Source organism: Microcaecilia unicolor, chromosome 6, assembly GCF_901765095.1.
Source record: "Microcaecilia unicolor chromosome 6, aMicUni1.1, whole genome shotgun sequence".
Taxonomy (NCBI): domain Eukaryota; kingdom Metazoa; phylum Chordata; class Amphibia; order Gymnophiona; family Siphonopidae; genus Microcaecilia; species Microcaecilia unicolor.
The window spans coordinates 6,754,805-6,772,456 of record NC_044036.1 but is presented as its reverse complement, the minus strand read 5'-3'; the positions used below and the strand labels follow the sequence as shown (position 1 = coordinate 6,772,456).

At 45.2% G+C, this 17,652-nt stretch overlaps 1 protein-coding gene across 4 annotated transcripts in view; it reads right to left on the bottom strand.

The window, feature by feature from the left end:
* Positions 1–44: 44 nt before the first annotated feature.
* Positions 45–17,652, bottom strand: part of TESK2 (testis associated actin remodelling kinase 2) — a 96,732-nt gene continuing 79,124 nt past the window's right edge. For 3 of the 4 annotated variants that reach the window (XM_030205742.1, XM_030205739.1, XM_030205741.1), the window contains 2 exons: positions 13,054–13,198; positions 45–3,243 (listed from right to left, as the gene is read on the bottom strand). In XM_030205742.1, the coding sequence (XP_030061602.1) occupies positions 2,297–3,243; positions 13,054–13,198 (1,092 nt within the window). In that variant the 3' untranslated portion in view covers positions 45–2,296. The remainder of the gene's footprint in view (positions 3,244–13,053; positions 13,199–17,652) is intronic. The other variant, XM_030205738.1, reaches the window with a different exon arrangement.

Sequence of the window (17,652 nt, the reverse complement as noted above, 5' to 3'; positions counted from 1 at the left end):
GGGGGGGGGGGGTGTCTTTTTTTTTTTTTTTAACTAAGCTGCAGTCAGTGCACATGTGTGCTTACTGTGGAAAGTACCTGCCTGCACATGCTGCAAGATCAGTGGCTGTAAGCGCCAACGTACTAAATTGTTTTTTTTAAATGGCTGTGTGCGCAAGAGCATGGGTAATAAATGCAAGAAAAGGAAGCCAGTCCCTTTACTGCTCCGGTAAAAGTGGCCTTCGCCTGGTCAAAGGGTAGAGCACAGCTTAATGAGAGGTGTGTGTATGCTGTGAGATTCTGTCTTAGCAGAAACTTCTTATCAGAGAGCAGACAGGCAACTTCCAATTTAGAGGAAAGACATATGAGCAGTGCTAGATGAAATCAGCTGAACAGAATAGCACATGAAAGGGAATGTAGAGATGACAAAGGGAAGGTTAAAAGACCGCCCTGCATTGGTCATGTAAATAAGAGAACGCCCCAAACAGCAGCTTTAAGGTTGTAGTACCATCTGATTATTTTAATGTGAAAGAGCAGAAAATCATTTACAGAGACTGAATTTACACGTTATGAAAATATATTTCAGCCCATTTCTTTGGTTGAAGTTAAGGTCCTAATCTTTATAGACTCAAATATACAAAATACTAGAAGTGGAAAGTGGCACAGCAATGTTATTTGACTTGTTTACAGAGGAGGTAGGTCTCCTTGTGCTTCAGTACCTTTTTAATCACATTAGCTATTTACAAATATTAAGACATAAAAGCCCTTCATCACTACAAAAACCAGTGTCTTTGTCTGGCTCTCTGCCAGCTTGCATAGAAATGGAGGGTGCACAAGATATAAAATGAGCAACAGTTACAGGAATTAAAAAGGGGGTTCAGCATTGGAACCTTCCTACATTAAAATAAATACCATTGATTCTACACTAAGGAGGTCAATAAGTTTAAGACTCATTCCTACCTGCTAGAGTGGAAAAAACATTTCTGCTGGCAATAAACAAGGGGAACAAACCTGCCTATGGAAGATGGAGCACCCTGGACCCGACATAGGGCCTTTAAGAATGAGCAGGAAGCACCCACTAACATGTTCCCCTCGTCTCACTCTAGAAAGTTTTAACACTTGCTGAGAAAGCGTAATGAAGGTTAAGTGCCTGCTCCCTCAGCCAGAAGTGCTTATAGGAAAGGACATGTATGACTGCTGCACACAGGCAGGGTTCCCCAGCGATTGCTACAGCTTATAAAAAACAGGCTCCATCTTCTGCAGGTGGGAGCTATACTATGCCATGACTTGCATGCCTTACCAGCTAGCTCCACATTAAGCACATTGGCTGGCGATAATGCAGAAACCAAACTAGTTAATGACTCTCTTGGAGTAGGCAAAGCCTGTTTGATTTTTACAGTCCTTCAGCATTCTTGGTACACCTCAAAAATTTCTGGTAGCAATATTAAACGTATATGTATGCATTTGCAATTGCCGGTAAACCCTTCTGTAATCAGGACAGGGGATTTGTCAGTACAGAAATGCACAAGGCTAGGACATTTACACTGATTATGCTGAAGTCCTCTCTCACTGCTGCTCAGGTCCTTACATTTCACCCTCGTGCTAACAAAAGCTCAGATCAGCAATTCACATCTACAATATCTCACTAGCAGCCAAGCAATAGAAACACTAATGGGACTGAATTGTATCAAAATCTGTAACTTGGCAGTGGATGTGTAAAACACTAGAGACCACCCTCAACTCCAGGCAAGTAATAAAGCAGCTAATGCCTGGTTCACAGTAAGAATTAAAGGGAATAAGGTGAGCAGGTGCCTATGAAGGCAGCCAAGGAAAATCTGGGGTCATTTCCTAGTGGGTCCAGCCTTGATTAAGACAGACAGCTCTGGCCAAAGCCTAGCTCAAAGGAAAATGTGTCTGCTACCCTATTTGGGACATTTCATTAATGCTCAGTTTGCTGCATGCTAAGCTCATAAATGTAACTTATGAAGCTCGGGGCAGCTCAGGAGAGAACACAGTTATCGGTGTCAGAAGACACATTTATTCTACAGCAACTGATGCAGACTTTAGGAATCCCAAAGGAGCCTGAAACAGAAAGCACTTGCAGTTTGACTCTGCAAATGCCCCTCTAACTCAACAAATCCAAGTTGTGTGCCTTTGGGTCACTTCCACCTACAGCTACCCCAAAGACTTGCCATTCAGAGTGCAGAAGCACTTGAGACTGGATTTCTTTTAAGGCATTAAAAGGTACCCATCCCACTTCCCCCACTCCAATCAGAGGATGGTGGCAGCAGCAGCAGCCTGACTTACAAGCGGACCGATTACCTGCTCAATGAGGTCAAATTACAGGGCAGGAACACAGAGTCACTTCTGGGCCTGTTTAGTGCTTCACATGGAAGGAACGTTGTGGCCTCCTGCCCTGGGGAGGAAGTGACACTTAGGGAAAAGTCACTTGCACTGGCCAAGGGGCTCCTCTGCAGCTCTTCCAGGTCTTCTGAGAAGGTGCAATTCACAAAAACACCTGAGGAAGCTCCCTCATCTGAATTCACCAAGCTCATTGTAGATCGTTCCCTGAAGTAGCTGGGCTCCCCTTTGATTGGGGTTCTCTTTGAGCCAAATTCATTCTCCCTGCTGATGGCCGAGCTGGCTGAAAAATCCATGTCTTCCGAGGAAGGTGATTCTAGCCCATTTGACTTGATGCGGAAAGGTGGTATCTCAGGCACACCATACTTGATACTGCACAGAGGTTTCCGTCGTACCTCCACACCCTGGTGCATAGGGTTGCATTTTGCTACAGTGGAAGAGAGGATAGGGAAAGGTACATAGTCTTTATGCATGAGCTCTGGGGAGACTGGAAGGGAGCGATAGTGCCTGCCAGGCAGTAAAGAAGAGTCCTGCCAGTCTGTGCTATATACCTGCCCATAATGTCCAGCCTGGCAGGACACCATGCAGTCACCTGCCTCTGGAGAGTGCAGGTCAAATACTAGAGAAATCACAGACTTGCTGGGCATGTCAAAGAACTTGACTTTGCCACCTTTCAGATCCTCCCTGGCATTAAAGGGGTTCACCTTGCTCATTGCCCCTTTGTTGGGGGTGTAATAGGGGTCCAGTACATTGATCTTGCGCACAGGTTTGCGTGAGATGATGTCGGACTGACTGCGAGACAGCCAGATATTCCTGCGGGGCCGAGGTGATTTGAGAGGGATCTTCTCATCCTGGAGTCCAAGTGAAGTCAGACGCTTCAATGCTTGCCCCTTTTCACTCAGTCCTAAACAAGAAATGACAAAAGAAACACTTAGCACCAGCAACATTTGGACACCCACACAAAGATTGTGCTGTGGGACATGCTTAGCACATGCACTGTGACTAGGCCCTGTCTTGAAAACAATAAAATGGTATATACTCCAGGAGAACAGTTATCTCCTGAAGCATTCCCCCATCACCACAGGAGCTTTCGTGAATCATCATGGTCTTGGCCTTGTACCCAGGGCATAAATTTAATCAATACTATCCTAGCAGGTCACAAAATTACATAGTCTCGGTACCAGAATACAGAGTTCCACAGCCAGATTAGCGAGTAAAAATAAAATGATGGACAAACTGCTAGTGACTATTCTGAAAAATATTTACGAAAAACAGTATTTAGAAGTCACCAAAACTCTGGTTAATGATATTTTCTATATATACTTCCCATGGTCTCTGATACAGCAAAGGAGTTTGCTCAACTGAGCTGCCTCCTACTATGCCTGTTAACAGGTGTTCTCTGAAGAAAGCAGGTCACCAGTTACAAAAGTGGATCTTCCTTTGTGTCTCCAAAGGATTAGTCCATACTTCTGGCTTATGCCCATCTACCAGCAAGGGGAGAGAGAGTGTAAATCACAACTTTGCCACATAAGGCTGCTGTGCATTAGGTTCCATTCATTATCTCTATCTCCAGCAGGCGGTAGAACCCTGCTGTGCAGCTCTGTCTCAGGTTCCTGTGATGGGCTCCTGTTTCCTTTGAGGTTTATTTATTTATTTATTGCATTTGTATCCCACATTTTCCCACCTTTTTGCGGGCTCAGTGTGAGATTCTGGGGCAAAGGCTTTATATACTAGCCTTTGGGGTGTAAACCTGGTGGTGCCAGTTCCCTCCCCCATCACCACCTCTCCCTTCCCTGGGGCTTCTCCTGCCTCTTTAAGAGAGAGAGAGAAGTCTGTACCTGTGGTTTCTCTTTTTAGAGACTATTTGGGGAATATTCTCTGCCAAGGAATTTTATTGCAGCACTTTGTACCTGGGAACAATAGAAATCAAACAAAATAAAACATGGAAAAGAAAATAAGATGATACCTTTTTTATTGGACATAACTTAATACATTTCTTGATTAGCTTTCGAAGGTTGCCCTTCTTCGTCAGATCGGAAATAAGCAAATGTGCTAGCTGACAGTGTATATAAGTGAAAACCTTCAAGCATTACTATGACAGTCTGACAGGGTGGGAGGATGGGGGTGGGTCGGAGGTGCATGGGGACATCAAAGCATATCATTGATATTCTAACAGGATGGGTGTGGATAGGTGAGGGGTGGGGTGACCAACAGAGAAATACAGCTTTATGGTTTATAATGGGCTAGGAACCCCAGGTCCTTGTTAAGTCTTTCACTTGCTCATCTTCCAATGTGGTATATATCATTCAGTGTAAAAAATGTAACGAAGGATGCTATATTGGAGAAACAGGCCAGATGCTTAAGACAAGATTCAATTTACATAGACATCATATGAACAATACAGCCAGTAGGGCCCCCACCCCGATGGGACAGCACTTCACAGAACCAGGACACTGTACCAGTGATTTCACAGAATACTGAAAGGTAACTTTAAAAGCATACCAGAACGTAAGACCTTTGAAGTCAGAATGATTGAATATTTTAACACCCAACAGAAAGGACTTAACAAGGACCTGGGGTTCCTAGCCCATTATAAACCATAAAGCTGTATGTCTCTGTTGATCACCCTCCCCTCACCTATCCACACCCATCCTGTTAGAATATCAATGATATGCTTTGATGTCCCCATGCATACCTCCGACCCACCCCTATCCTCCCACCCTGTCAGACTGTCATAGTAATGCTTGAAGGTTTTCACTTATATACACTATCAGCTAGCACATTTGCTTATTTCCGATCTGACGAAGAAGGGCAACCTTCGAAAGCTAATCAAGAAATGTATTAAGTTATGCCCAATAAAAAAGGTATCATCTTATTTTCTTTTCCATGTTTTATTTTGTTTGATTTCTATTGATAACCTTGTGGACTAACACGGCTACCACACTCCTCTACCTGGGAACAGAAATCACCTGTTTCCTTAGTGTCCCTCCAGACCAGTCTAGACAGATGGGTTGAGACTGAGAACTACAGACTTCTGCTGGACCCTAAGCTGTGACATTCCTCCCAGATTCAGTATTTCTCAGTCTCCCAGCAGGTGGTAGAGGTGGGATCCTGTGCGGCCTTGACTGGTCTGGTAGACCTGCGGATTCTTAGTCCTAAAAGGGGGGTGGGTGTAACTGGGTGTCAACAGTGTTTGTAATTTATTCATTCTGGCTTCTCTCCCAGGGCTTCTTGACTGCTGGTTGGGGCTGTGGCCCATAAGGGTCACTGCCCGGGGAGGGGGGTGGGATCCTTCCCTCTCTATCACCTGGTTCTTTGGCCCTGAGGGGTCAGCCCCTGGAGCTGTCTAGGAGCCTTGAATGCTCAGTGTGTTAAAAAAAAAAAAAAAAAGGTCTCTTGCTTTTGTTTCTACTAGTTTCAAGTGAGCTCTAATTCCTTCTCCAGAGGCTTTCTTCTAAGCCACTTTTATTCTGAGCTCCATTTGCCTTGGGTTGGCCTTTTTGGCTGCTTTTTTTTTTTTAATTTCTGAACCAGTACTGCTACTGTGTTTGTCAAGTTGGGGGTGCCTTTGGGCTCTCTCTCCTGACCCAATACCTGGGTTTGAGAGTGTCTCGTTGGCTCTAGCTCCTGTTTAAACTATTAAAAAAATAGATGGTTTACCCTAAGCCTCTGCATCCTCTGTGCCCTGTTAGTTTTAATAGGCAGTAGGAGATGGGGGCGGGTTGGAGGAACTAGTTGTGCACTGGGCTTAAAAATATTGCATTTTACAATGTGCATGTTTTATGCTTTCAATGGAAATGCTTGGCAATGAATAAAGAAAAAAAAGGTGGATCCGAAGTACATCTCAGGGATCTCTAAATTCTTTATCTTGCCCTCCCCAAACCCCACATTCCACCCAGACCATTAAACCCTCCTTTCAAAGACAGCATGGTGAGTTTGTGCTGTGTTATTTTCTGGCATTTCTGGGGGGGTTTTGCCCTAATGTCAATACTATGCCACAGAGTGTGCACATGCCTCTGCCCTCTTTTCAAGTATGAAAACGGTGGTTTCCTTTTTTCCTGGGGCAAATTTGATTGACAAGATAGTTCAAAACCTCCCAAAGTACCCTTCCCTTTTGGCTGCGGTAAGGTGTATTTTATTACTGCTTTCTTAAACTGTACAGAAGTAAGCAGTATTTGGTGTTCTAGAATTGGAGCAGAGTTCGTGGAACTAGATTTTTCAGATTTCCATAGAAACTGTCAACGAATCCCTCAGCTTAGAGTGCTCTGCACACAGGGCTACGGTAAGCTATATTTCATCACTGCTTTATTCAGCTTTGCAGTGTTTGGCTCCTGTGAGCGAGTACATGGAGTTCTAGATATAAAGTTGCAAGCGAGAGGTAGTTTTAAGAATCTACTTAAGATTTCCATGGAAACCGTCGACAGTCCCTTGGCTTCTGTGAGCGAATGCATGGAGTTCTAGAATTTTCAGATTTCCGTGGAAACCGTCGACAGTCCCTTGGCTTTTGGCTTCTGTGAGCGAGTGCATGGAGTTCTAGAATTTTCAGAGTTCTGTGGAAACCGTCGACAGTTCCTCAGCTTTGCAGTGTTTGACTCTTGTGAGCGAGTTCATGGAGTTCTAGAATTTTCAGGTTTCCAAGGAAACCGTCGACAGTCCCTTGGCTTTTGGCTTCTGTGAGCGAGTGCATGGAGTTCTAGAATTTTCAGATTTCCATAGAAACCGTCGACAGTCCCTTGGCTTTTGGCTTCTGTGAGCGAGTGCATGGAGTTCTAGAATTTTCAGAGTTCTGTGGAAACCGTCGACAGTTCCTCAGCTTTGCAGTGTTTGACTCTTGTGAGCGAGTGCATGGAGTTCTAGAATTTTCAGGTTTCCAAGGAAACAGTCGACAGTCCCTTGGCTTTTGGCTTCTGTGAGCGAGTGCATGGAGTTCTAGAATTTTCAGGTTTCCAAGGAAACCGTCGACAGTCCCTTGGCTTTTGGCTTCTGTGAGCGAGTGCATGGAGTTCTAGAATTTTCAGGTTTCCAAGGAAACCATTAACAGTCCTTCAGCTTTGCAGTATTTGATTCTTGTGAGCGAGTGCATGGAGTTCTACAATTTTCAGATTTCCGTGGAAACCGTCGACAGTTCCTCAGCTTTGCAGTGTTTGACTCTTGTGAGCGAGTGCATGGAGTTCTACAATTTTCAGGTTTCCAAGGAAACAGTCGACAGTCCCTTGGCTTTTGGCTTCTGTGAGCGAGTGCATGGAGTTCTAGAATTTTCAGGTTTCCAAGGAAACCGTCGACAGTCCCTTGGCTTTTGGCTTCTGTGAGCGAGTGCATGGAGTTCTAGAATTTTCAGGTTTCCAAGGAAACCATTAACAGTCCTTCAGCTTTGCAGTATTTGATTCTTGTGAGCGAGTGCATGGAGTTCTACAATTTTCAGATTTCCGTGGAAACCGTCGACAGTTCCTCAGCTTTGCAGTGTTTGACTCTTGTGAGCGAGTGCATGGAGTTCTACAATTTTCAGGTTTCCAAGGAAACAGTCGACAGTCCCTTGGCTTTTGGCTTCTGTGAGCGAGTGCATGGAGTTCTAGAATTTTCAGGTTTCCAAGGAAACCGTCGACAGTCCCTTGGCTTTTGGCTTCTGTGAGCGAGTGCATGGAGTTCTAGAATTTTCAGGTTTCCAAGGAAACCATTAACAGTCCTTCAGCTTTGCAGTATTTGATTCTTGTGAGCGAGTGCATGGAGTTCTACAATTTTCAGATTTCCGTGGAAACCGTCGACAGTTCCTCAGCTTTGCAGTGTTTGACTCTTGTGAGCGAGTGCATGGAGTTCTAGAATTTTCAGGTTTCCAAGGAAACCGTCGACAGTTCCTCAGCTTTGCAGTGTTTGACTCTTGTGAGCGAGTGCATGGAGTTCTAGAATTTTCAGGTTTCCAAGGAAACCGTCGACAGTCCCTTGGCTTTTGGCTTCTGTGAGCGAGTGCATGGAGTTCTAGAATTTTCAGAGTTCCATGGAAACCGTCGACAGTTCCCCAGTTTGTGCTGCACATGAGGCAGGAACTTAGGAGGGGGGAGATGGAATCTTAGAACATAAGAGTAGCCATATTGGGTCAGACCAGTGGTCCATCTAACCCAGTATCATGTTTTCCAAACTTGGTCAGACGTTTAGGCTGCTCTCTGGACACTGAATCAGGTTGGGTGGAGTGCGTTAAAGCAGTTACATTTCACGATAAATAAATGAATAGACAATACAAGGCCAGTAGCTCCTTTTAGAGTGACGGCTACCTTATAACCTCACTGGCTTATGCTTGTTTGTGATTAACACCCAATGATTTAGTCTTAGAGACACTTCAGTTCCTTCTCAGGTGAAATTCAGTGTGGCTTTAGTCCTTTGATTTGCAAAGGTGCCTTTGTTTCCAGTTTACACCTCATCACAGAACATTGATTTTGCTTGCTTTCTCCTGAGGTTGCTTGGTGTTTTGAGGTCCTCTGGAGCTCTCTCTGATGAAATTTGGCCTGCTATTCTCAGATACTCGGCCCCTCTGTAATAGGACCGTTTCAGCTCTCTGCTGGTGTCTTCGAGATATCGAGGCCAGTTTGCCTTTGAGCATTATCACAGGGGCACAGAGAGAAGTCTCTGGAAAAGAGCTTTCAGATATGTTCTTTATTTCCTTTTCTCTTGAGTTTTGCTTCCTATAACACAGGTTCATGCTTTGGTCTACATTTTGGATGTACGTGGTCTCCTCCTGGCAGTGCCAGTTGGTACGCAGCTTGCTGCATTGGCAAGAGTAGCCTGAAGGTTAGTGCAGTGAACAGAGATCCTGAGAACTGGGTTCAATTCCCACTGCAGCTCCTTGTGAGTCTGGGCAAGTCGCTTAACCTCCATTGCCCCAGGTACCCCCCCCCCCCCTTAGATTGTGAGCCTACTAGGGACAGAAAAAGTACCTGCATATAATGTGAGCAGTGCTGCGTATGTCCTGCAGCGCTATAGAAATAAGTAGTACTCCTGAGCTTGGGAAATTTCATTTTTTTTTTTTTATTTGTACTCCACGCTTTCCCACTCATGGCAAGCTCAATGCGGCTTACATATTGTATACAGGTACTTATTTGTACCTGGGGCAATGGAGGGTTAAGTGACTTGCCCAGAGTCACAAGGAGCTGACTGTGCCTGTAGTGGGAATCGAACCCAGTTCCCCAGGACCAAAGTCCACCACTCTAACCACTAGGCCACTCCTCTCCTGCTTTTCATTTCTCATGGCTTTCATGGGCTCAAGAGAGTTTTTAGTCTCGCAGTTTCAGATAGTTTTGCCACCTTCGTCTCACCTTATTTGGGCTTATTAACTGAGCTTAACATCATAGGTTCCACTGAGAATCTTCTCAGCATAGTTTAATTCATTCCCAGCTCACCACCCTAGCTCGCTTTTCCAGAAGCCCAATGCTTTTGCAGCTCTGCAACATTGCTGCACTTAACCTCCTAGTCTATTCTGTCTTTAAACTCATGGGCTCACCTGATCTTAATTTCACAACTTTACTGGGCCTTAACCTTTTGGTTCCTCTCAGTCTCCTTCATCCTCTCTTCTCAACTTCCCCTGTCAAGTGGCTTAAGCCCAACAATTTCATATCTTGTTCTAGTACAAGCTAGATTTTGATTCTGCTCTTCGGTAGAGCTCCAGGGGACAGACACATTTCTTCTTTGTTAGAGAGGAGTTGGGATTTCTTAGTAGGTGTTTATACATATTATATTAATGTCACTTTTGGTAGCCAACTGCCTTTTTGCACTTTAATCCCCCCCCCCCCCCCCTTTTGCCCTACCTAGGTTGATTGAGTCAACTTTTGCCCTCAAGGGTTTAATAAACTCTTTCCTTCATAGACTTGGCATTTCTCCTTGCAGAAGATGAGGTACCTTGAGTAAGAGATCATAATACAGCTGGCCTCTACATCTTACATTTAGGATTTAGGTGAGCACTGCAGTTTGTCATGCTCTCTGGCATGTTTTCCAATTCCCTTCTGGAAGTTTTGACCGTGATTAGGCCCTACCTCCTGCTGGTTAGAGCTCTAGCTCAGCACCCTCCAATAGCTGCTGATGTGGTGGTTCAATCGTACAGTGGTTCATTGTAATTTGTTTCAGCCAGCAGCGTACACAGTGTTTTCCTTATATGTTGATGCTGTCTGCAGACTGTTTTGTGCCTCTTTTGTTTTTCACCTTTTCCCCCCGAGATAGGCAAGTGTCCTTCAGTGCTAGTACTAAAGAGAGTGCAGACTATTTTGTGCCTTGGTCATACTCCCTGCTGTAGGGAAATGGCTTGGCGAGCCAGTTTTTTGGTGCCTCGGTCAGGTTCCCTTTGGTGGGGAAGTGGCCTGAGAGCTAGTTTTGTGCCTTGGTCAAGATAGTCTGTTTATAAAGAACAAAAGTACAGGCATATTCAAAAGCATGGATTAATGAGACAAAGCCAACAGATTTAGGCCTCACCCATGTATTACATTTCTTTGAAGGGGTGAATAAACATGTGGATAAAGGTCAGCCGATTGATACTGTGTATCTGGATTTTCAAAAGGCATTTGACAAAGTACTTCATGCAAGATTCCAGAGGAAACTGGAAACTCATGGGATAGGAGGTAGTGTCCTATGGTGGACTAACAACCAGTTAAAAGATAGAAAACAGAGAGTAAGGTTAAATGGTCAGTATTCTCAGAAGGGTAGCTAGTGGGGTTCCCCAGGGAGCTGGGACCGCTGCTTTTTGACATATTTATAAATGATCTAGAGATGGGAGTAACTAGTGAGGTAATTAAATTTGCTGACAAAGTTATGTAAAGTTGGTAAATCGCAAAAGGATCGTGAAAAAAATTACAGGAGGACCTTATGAGACTAGGAGATTGAGCGTCTAAATGGCAGATGACATTTAATGTGAGCAAGTACAAAGTGATACATGTGGGAAATAGGAACCCGAATTATAGCAACGTAATGCAAGGTTCCATGTTAGGAGGAGTCACCAACCAGGAAAGGGATCTAGACAACATCGATAACTATGAAACCCTCTGCTCAGTGTATGGCGGCAGCTAAGAAAGCAAATAGAATGTTAGGTATTAGGAAAAGAATGGAAAACAAAAATGAGGATATCAATGCTTTTGTATCGCTCCAGGGTGCGTCCACACCTCAAATATTGTGTTCAGTTCTGGTCACTGCATCTCAAAAAGAGTGGAATTAGAAAAGGTAGGAGGGTGACAAAAATGATAAAGGGGATGGGATAACTTCCCTATGAGGAAATGCTGAAGTGCCTAGGGCTCTTCAGCTTGGAGAAAAGACGGCTATGATAGAGGTCTATAAAATAATAAGTGGAGTGGAACGGGTAGACGTGAATTGCCCGTTTACTCTTCCCAAAAATACTAGGACTAGGGGGCATGCAATAAAGCTACAAAGTAGTACATTTAAAACAAAATCAGAGAAAATATTTCTTCACTCAATGTGTAATTAAACTAATTCTTTGCGGGGTTCAAAAAAGGTTTGGATAGCTTCCTAAAGGAAAAGTCCATAAGCCATTATTAAAATGGACTTGGGGAAAATCCACTGCTTATTAGGATAAGCAGCATAAAATGTATTGTACTGTTTCTGGATCGGCCACTGTTGGAAACAGGATGCTGGGCTTGCTTCGGTCTTTCCTAGTATGATAACACTTATGTTCTTAAGCAGTGAGAGGGGGCTCAGCTACTGGTTCTTATATTTAGTGAAAACTTGTGAAGCCCTGCTTTAGAGGATCATCCAGAACCTTTCAGCATCTCATCTGCTCCAATGGCTTTGTCCACTGTCAGTTTTGCAAGTTGTTCATAAACCTTCTATTCCATGAATGGTATGCCATCTATGTCATTCCCATATGTATCTGGCAATTGTCTGTGGACTTTTTCCGTCTTTCTCTCATCACTTCCACACATCTGCCCTCTGCACCTTTTATTTTTGTAAATTCAACCTCTGGCCTTCCTACTCGCCTCAATATGCCTGAAAGAATCTGGTCACCTCACTTTTCATCATTACCCATTTTCATCTTCTGCCTATGCTTTTGCCATCCTGTCTTTCAGCTTGATGTGGTATTTGTTTTTGTGATACTACCGTTTCTTCAGCCACTTTGGAAAACCCAAACCTGTTTCCCTTTCCTCTTGCTTTTATTTTCTTTCCTTACATGCACCTCTGTAGTTCTTTTAATAGCCCCTTTCTTTACTTTCACTCCTTATTAAGCTCCTTCAGGTACTTCGCCATTTCATTAAGTCAGCATGTGTGAAATCCAGGAATGAGTTTGGTGTGACTGAATTCCACCTTAGCTTTTATATCAGATTGCATCAGGTCATAAGCACTGTCATTCAGGTGGACACCCACCCGCACATTAGACATACTTTCTCCATTTGTTAGTCCTTCCCAGGCAGCTTTCTCACTGAGCAAAGTCCCTTGTAAGAAATGTATGATCTTTCTACTTTCCAGATGGGATACCCCAATCCACATCTGATAGATGAAGATCAAACAGTATCATTCTCACATTTGTAATATCAGATTTTGGAATGTTTAACATTTCCAGAAGCAATGACATTAATCTGGTAACTACTTAGCTTATTAGGCATCCTTAATGACCCCTGGTAGAAGCAGAGCTCTCTGCAGACCAGAATAATGTAGGATTAATCAATGGTAAGATCATATTCCAAACTGCTTTAAAGAACACTAGATTCCAGACACCCCAAAGCAAGCCCACCTTTTGGAAAAGGTGCTTTTCTTTCATTGCTGTCGAGAAGAAGCAGCTGTGTGTCCCTTTCCAACTCTTCCTTATTCAGACGATCCATTATCTCTTCCAGTGTTTTAACTATCTCTGCAAACGAAGGACGCAGCTTTGGGTCCATCTGTAAGAGGAGAATAATTCAAATGAAAAGCTGTTTTTCATCGAGAAAAAATTAGTTACCTGTATCACATGCATGGGTAACATCACCAACAAAATTTAGTGTAGAAGCACAGTACCCCCAGAAACCTTTTCTAGAAGCATTTGTTATTTATATTTTTTTTATTCTGCCTAATCACTAACCTACAATTCCTCCTTTAAACTCCAATCTTTGACTTCCGGTTGGTCATGGAAAAAGTGAGGGAGTGAGAGACCATTGCTCCTGAGTAACTTGCACTAATCTGCTATAGAATGCCTTTTCCCTCCCCTTCTAAAAATTGGCGATTAGCCCCCGGAGAGAGGGGGTCCCACCAACTCCTGACTGGGTCCAAGGGACGGATGGCGTCCAAGGTAGCAAGGAGAGACACCAAGGAGAAAAGTCGAATGCACGAGGCAAAGATGGCGGACATAGGCATGCCGCCCTCACAGTGGACAGCTGAGATCACAGCAGAGGTGAAGGCAGCTGTAGAGCAAACGTTGGGCAGAAAACTACAGCTAATTTTGGACAAATCAGACGGTATGGAAGAGCGGTACACAACTTTGGCGGCAGAGCTCCAGACAGTACAGCAACAGTTGGGTAACATTCAAGACTCCAAGCAACAGGCAGCAGCGGAGCAGCCTGTGCTCTTGGCGTGCATAACGGATCTGGAGAACAGATCCCGACGCAACAACTTTCGCCTAATGGGTTTAACAGAAAAGCTCCCCGAGAATGATGTAAGAAAGTTTCTGGAATCATGGCTGCTGCAAGTTCTACAGTTACCAGAGCAGGCAGGCCCCTCTCGGGTCGAGAGGGCTCACAGGCTGCGGCAGCGAAAAGAAGTAGTGGATATATCCCGAGTGGTAATTTTCAAGGTGTTAAATTATGTTCACAAAATGGCGATACTGCAGGCCCTGCGGGCGGGAGCACAATTGGAGTACCAGGGAGCTCGTGTTCTGTGTTTAAGACTACTCAGCTAAAGTTTTGATGCACGCAAAGCTTTTGCCCCATTGTGTTCCAAGTTGTTTGGCATGAAAGTCTGATTCAGCCTACTCTACCTGGCGAAGCTCAAGATAATCGAAAATGGGCACGTTCACCTATTTGCTACAGTTGAAGAAGTGCGGTCATATGTGCATGGCTTACGGACAGACGCATCAGAGGAGATGTTCACGATGGAGCCCAAAGGATAATATATACAAATTTTGGTTGGACTTTCATAGGCAAATGGGGGAGAGCATGAAGATCTGGATTGCCAGTAGAAGGTAGAATGTTTGTAGATTTAACCTTTTTTTTTTACTTCCTTTCCCCCCCTCCCCACGACTTTTCATTTTTTTACAGCGCTGCGTACATCTAGTAGTGCTTTAGAAATAAGTAGTAGTAGGGACTGCTGGAAAGGGGACGCTAATCTTCAGTGCGCTCCATGATCAGATGTGACATTGGTTCATCAACTATGACTCAAGGAGGATTATGGGGGTGCAGCACACATGGTAGGACATAAATGGGTGCTGGAGAGCGGTGGAGGGAATGGGAAGCAGATAGCTATATTCACGATGGGGCATTTTCTTTTTTTTTTTGTGTGTGTGTCATTCCCAAGGAGTTCAACAGATGACGCAAGCTCCTATTGCAGCGGAATGAATGATGGAGAGAAGTGGGGGAGCAAAACAGAGAAGAATGTTCTGGTTTTATCCATCATATTGCAATAGGGTCTACAGGGGTATAGCATGTTTGATAAGAAGTTATGGGTGGTTGGTAGGGGTGGAGGGAAGGAAACGAAAGGTGGATAATTGTTCTAATGCGCATTTTCCACAAGGGTATCTTCCACTTTGCATTTTGAGGAAGATGATCCTCTGGCTTCTGAGCCTCACAAGGTGGATCTCTTATTAAAAGGAGTCCGCAAGCAAGGTAAGACCTTTCCCATGCATCAGGATATCAGGGATGTAATTCAGGATCAGTGGGATGCCCCAGATGCAGCGTTCAGACCAGCCAAGTCCATGGTTCGTCTCTAGCCAGTCCCTGAAGCTGATAATGTCCTGTTAAAGCCCCCTTTAGTGGACGCAGTGGTTTCTGCGGTCATGAAGTGAAATACAGTGCCCATAGATGGGGGTACGGCTTAAAGATGTACAAGATCATCATCTGGAGGCGTTACTCAAAAGTAGTCTTGATGTCTCAGCCTTAGCTGTTCAGGCAGGCATCCGTGGCTCCTTGGTAGCTAGAGCCCGTTTCCGGTGGTCCAAGAAAGTGCTGGACAGGTCCTCTGATGATTTGTCCTCTATTGATGCAGAGATGGGTTCAGCCTTTTTGACAGACACCTTGTACGATCTGTTGCGAGCGTAGGCTAAGTCTATGGCAGAGACTTAAGCCGACGCTCTCTGTGGCTGAGAGGTTGGTCAGCAGACGCAGAGTCTAAGTCTAAGCTCAGCAAGTTTCCTTTCAGAGGTTCCCTGTTATTTGGTGAAGATTTAGACAAGCTGGTTTGCAGTCTAGGGGAGACTAAAGTTCCGTGCCTTCCAGAAGACTGGCTTAGGTTGAAGCCTGTTTTCGAGTTGCTGTCAAGGGCGTGATTTTCGGCGTTGGGCAAGCCAGCTCTGGCGCAATGGTAGTGTTTTTTTCCCCAATGGCCTCAGTCCTTTCGTCCCTCTCAATGAAGGTGTCGGGGCCCAGCTTCTGGTTCCTGTAGGAGTGTGTTTGGCGCAGTTCTTCCAGAGGTGGGCCCAGATTACCACCAACCAGTGGGTCTTGGAGGTTATTTGAGAAGGGTACGCCTTAGAATTTGCATATCCCTTGTCCGACATTTCTGGAGTCTCCCTGCTGAGAGGTGATGGTGGTGGTAGCGGCAGCCCTCAGAAAGGAAGGGATTCTGGGTCATCCTTACCTAGATTGGCTCATCAGGACAAAGTCCTACCAGGAAGGGAAAGGGAAATAGGACTTGATATACTGCCTTTCTGAGGTTTTTACAACTACATTCAAAGTGGTTTACATATATTCAGATACTTACTTATTTTGTACCAGGGGCAATGAAGGGTTAAGTGACTTGCCCAGAGTCACAAGGAGCTGCAGTGGGAATCGAACTCAGTTCCCCAGGATCAAAGTCCACTACTCTAACCACTAGGCTACTCCTCCACTCCAGGAGAGCTGGCAGGTCACAGAGAGAGTTCACTTTCTGCAGTCCCTCAGCTGGGTAGTCGACTTCCAGAAGAGCCGCCTACAGCCCTCTCAGGTCCTGGATTACCTGGGGTACGCTTAAATTCAAAAGGGTTGGGTGTTCTTGACAGAGGCTCAAATTCTCAAGTTGCAGTTTCTCATACATCAGTTCTTCTGTCAGTGAAAGACTACCTGCAGGTTCTGGGTTCCATGGCGGCGACAATAGAGATGGTGCCCTGGGCCGGGGCTCATACGAGACTGCTGCAAAGATCCCTACTGTCCAGGTGGTCTCCTCAGAGGGATTGGAAGAAACGTCTGCTATCAGTGCGGGAGAGAGGCAGCCTCCTTTGGTGGCTTTGGACATCCAACCTCTCCAGCTCGCCAATGGATCGTGGTTACAATGGATGCCAATCTGAAGAGCTGGGGAGCCCATTGTCTAGGACAGTATGCACAAGGAATATGGTTGCAGGAGGAGGAGGCAGCCAGCTCGATCAATCTTCTAGAGAGGAGAGCAATTCGCTTGGCACTTCGAGCCTTCTGCCCCCTAATGGACAGCCGCTCAGTACGCAACTTGTCAGACAATGCCACGGCGGTAGCATATGTCACTCACCAAGGGGGAACAAAGTCTTCAGTTAGAGCAAGAAGTGGCCCAGCTGATGTTCTGGGCGGACAGTCATCTTCCGTCTTTCAATGGCTCATGTGGCAGGGGTAGAAAATGTGTAGGCGCATTTTCTCGATCGCACCACTCTGGATCCCGGGGAGTGGACCCTCAGCGACGATGAGTTGAGAGTAGTGCGTCGCTGGGGACTTCTGACCATGGATCTGTTCGTCTCAGCGTCCAATGCGAAAGTGCCGATGTACTTCAGCCGCTGGAGAGACGCGAAGGCTCAAGGGATTGATGCGCTTCTACAGCCATGGCCGGGGACCTCCTGTATGCCTTTCCTCTGTGGCCTCTATTAGGTTGACTGATCCAAAAGATAGAGGTGCATAAGGGTCTGGTAACTGTGATAGTCCCTGATTGGCCTCACAGATCCTGGTACGCCGACCTTCGGAATTTGCTCGTCGAGTCTCCTCTCAGGTTGTCGGAATATCCCGGGATGTCGGTTCAGGGGTCGGTATGTCATCGGACTCCGGTCGATTTTGTCTTACGACTTGGCTCTTGGGCAGGCGAGAGGGGTTATTCGGCAGCAGTAGTAGCTATCGATATCAGGACATGTAGAGTTTTTGAGACGTGGTGTGATGAGATCAGAGTTTCTCCCTTTTGGCCCTCTGTTGCCAAATTTTGGATTTTTTTGCAGCGG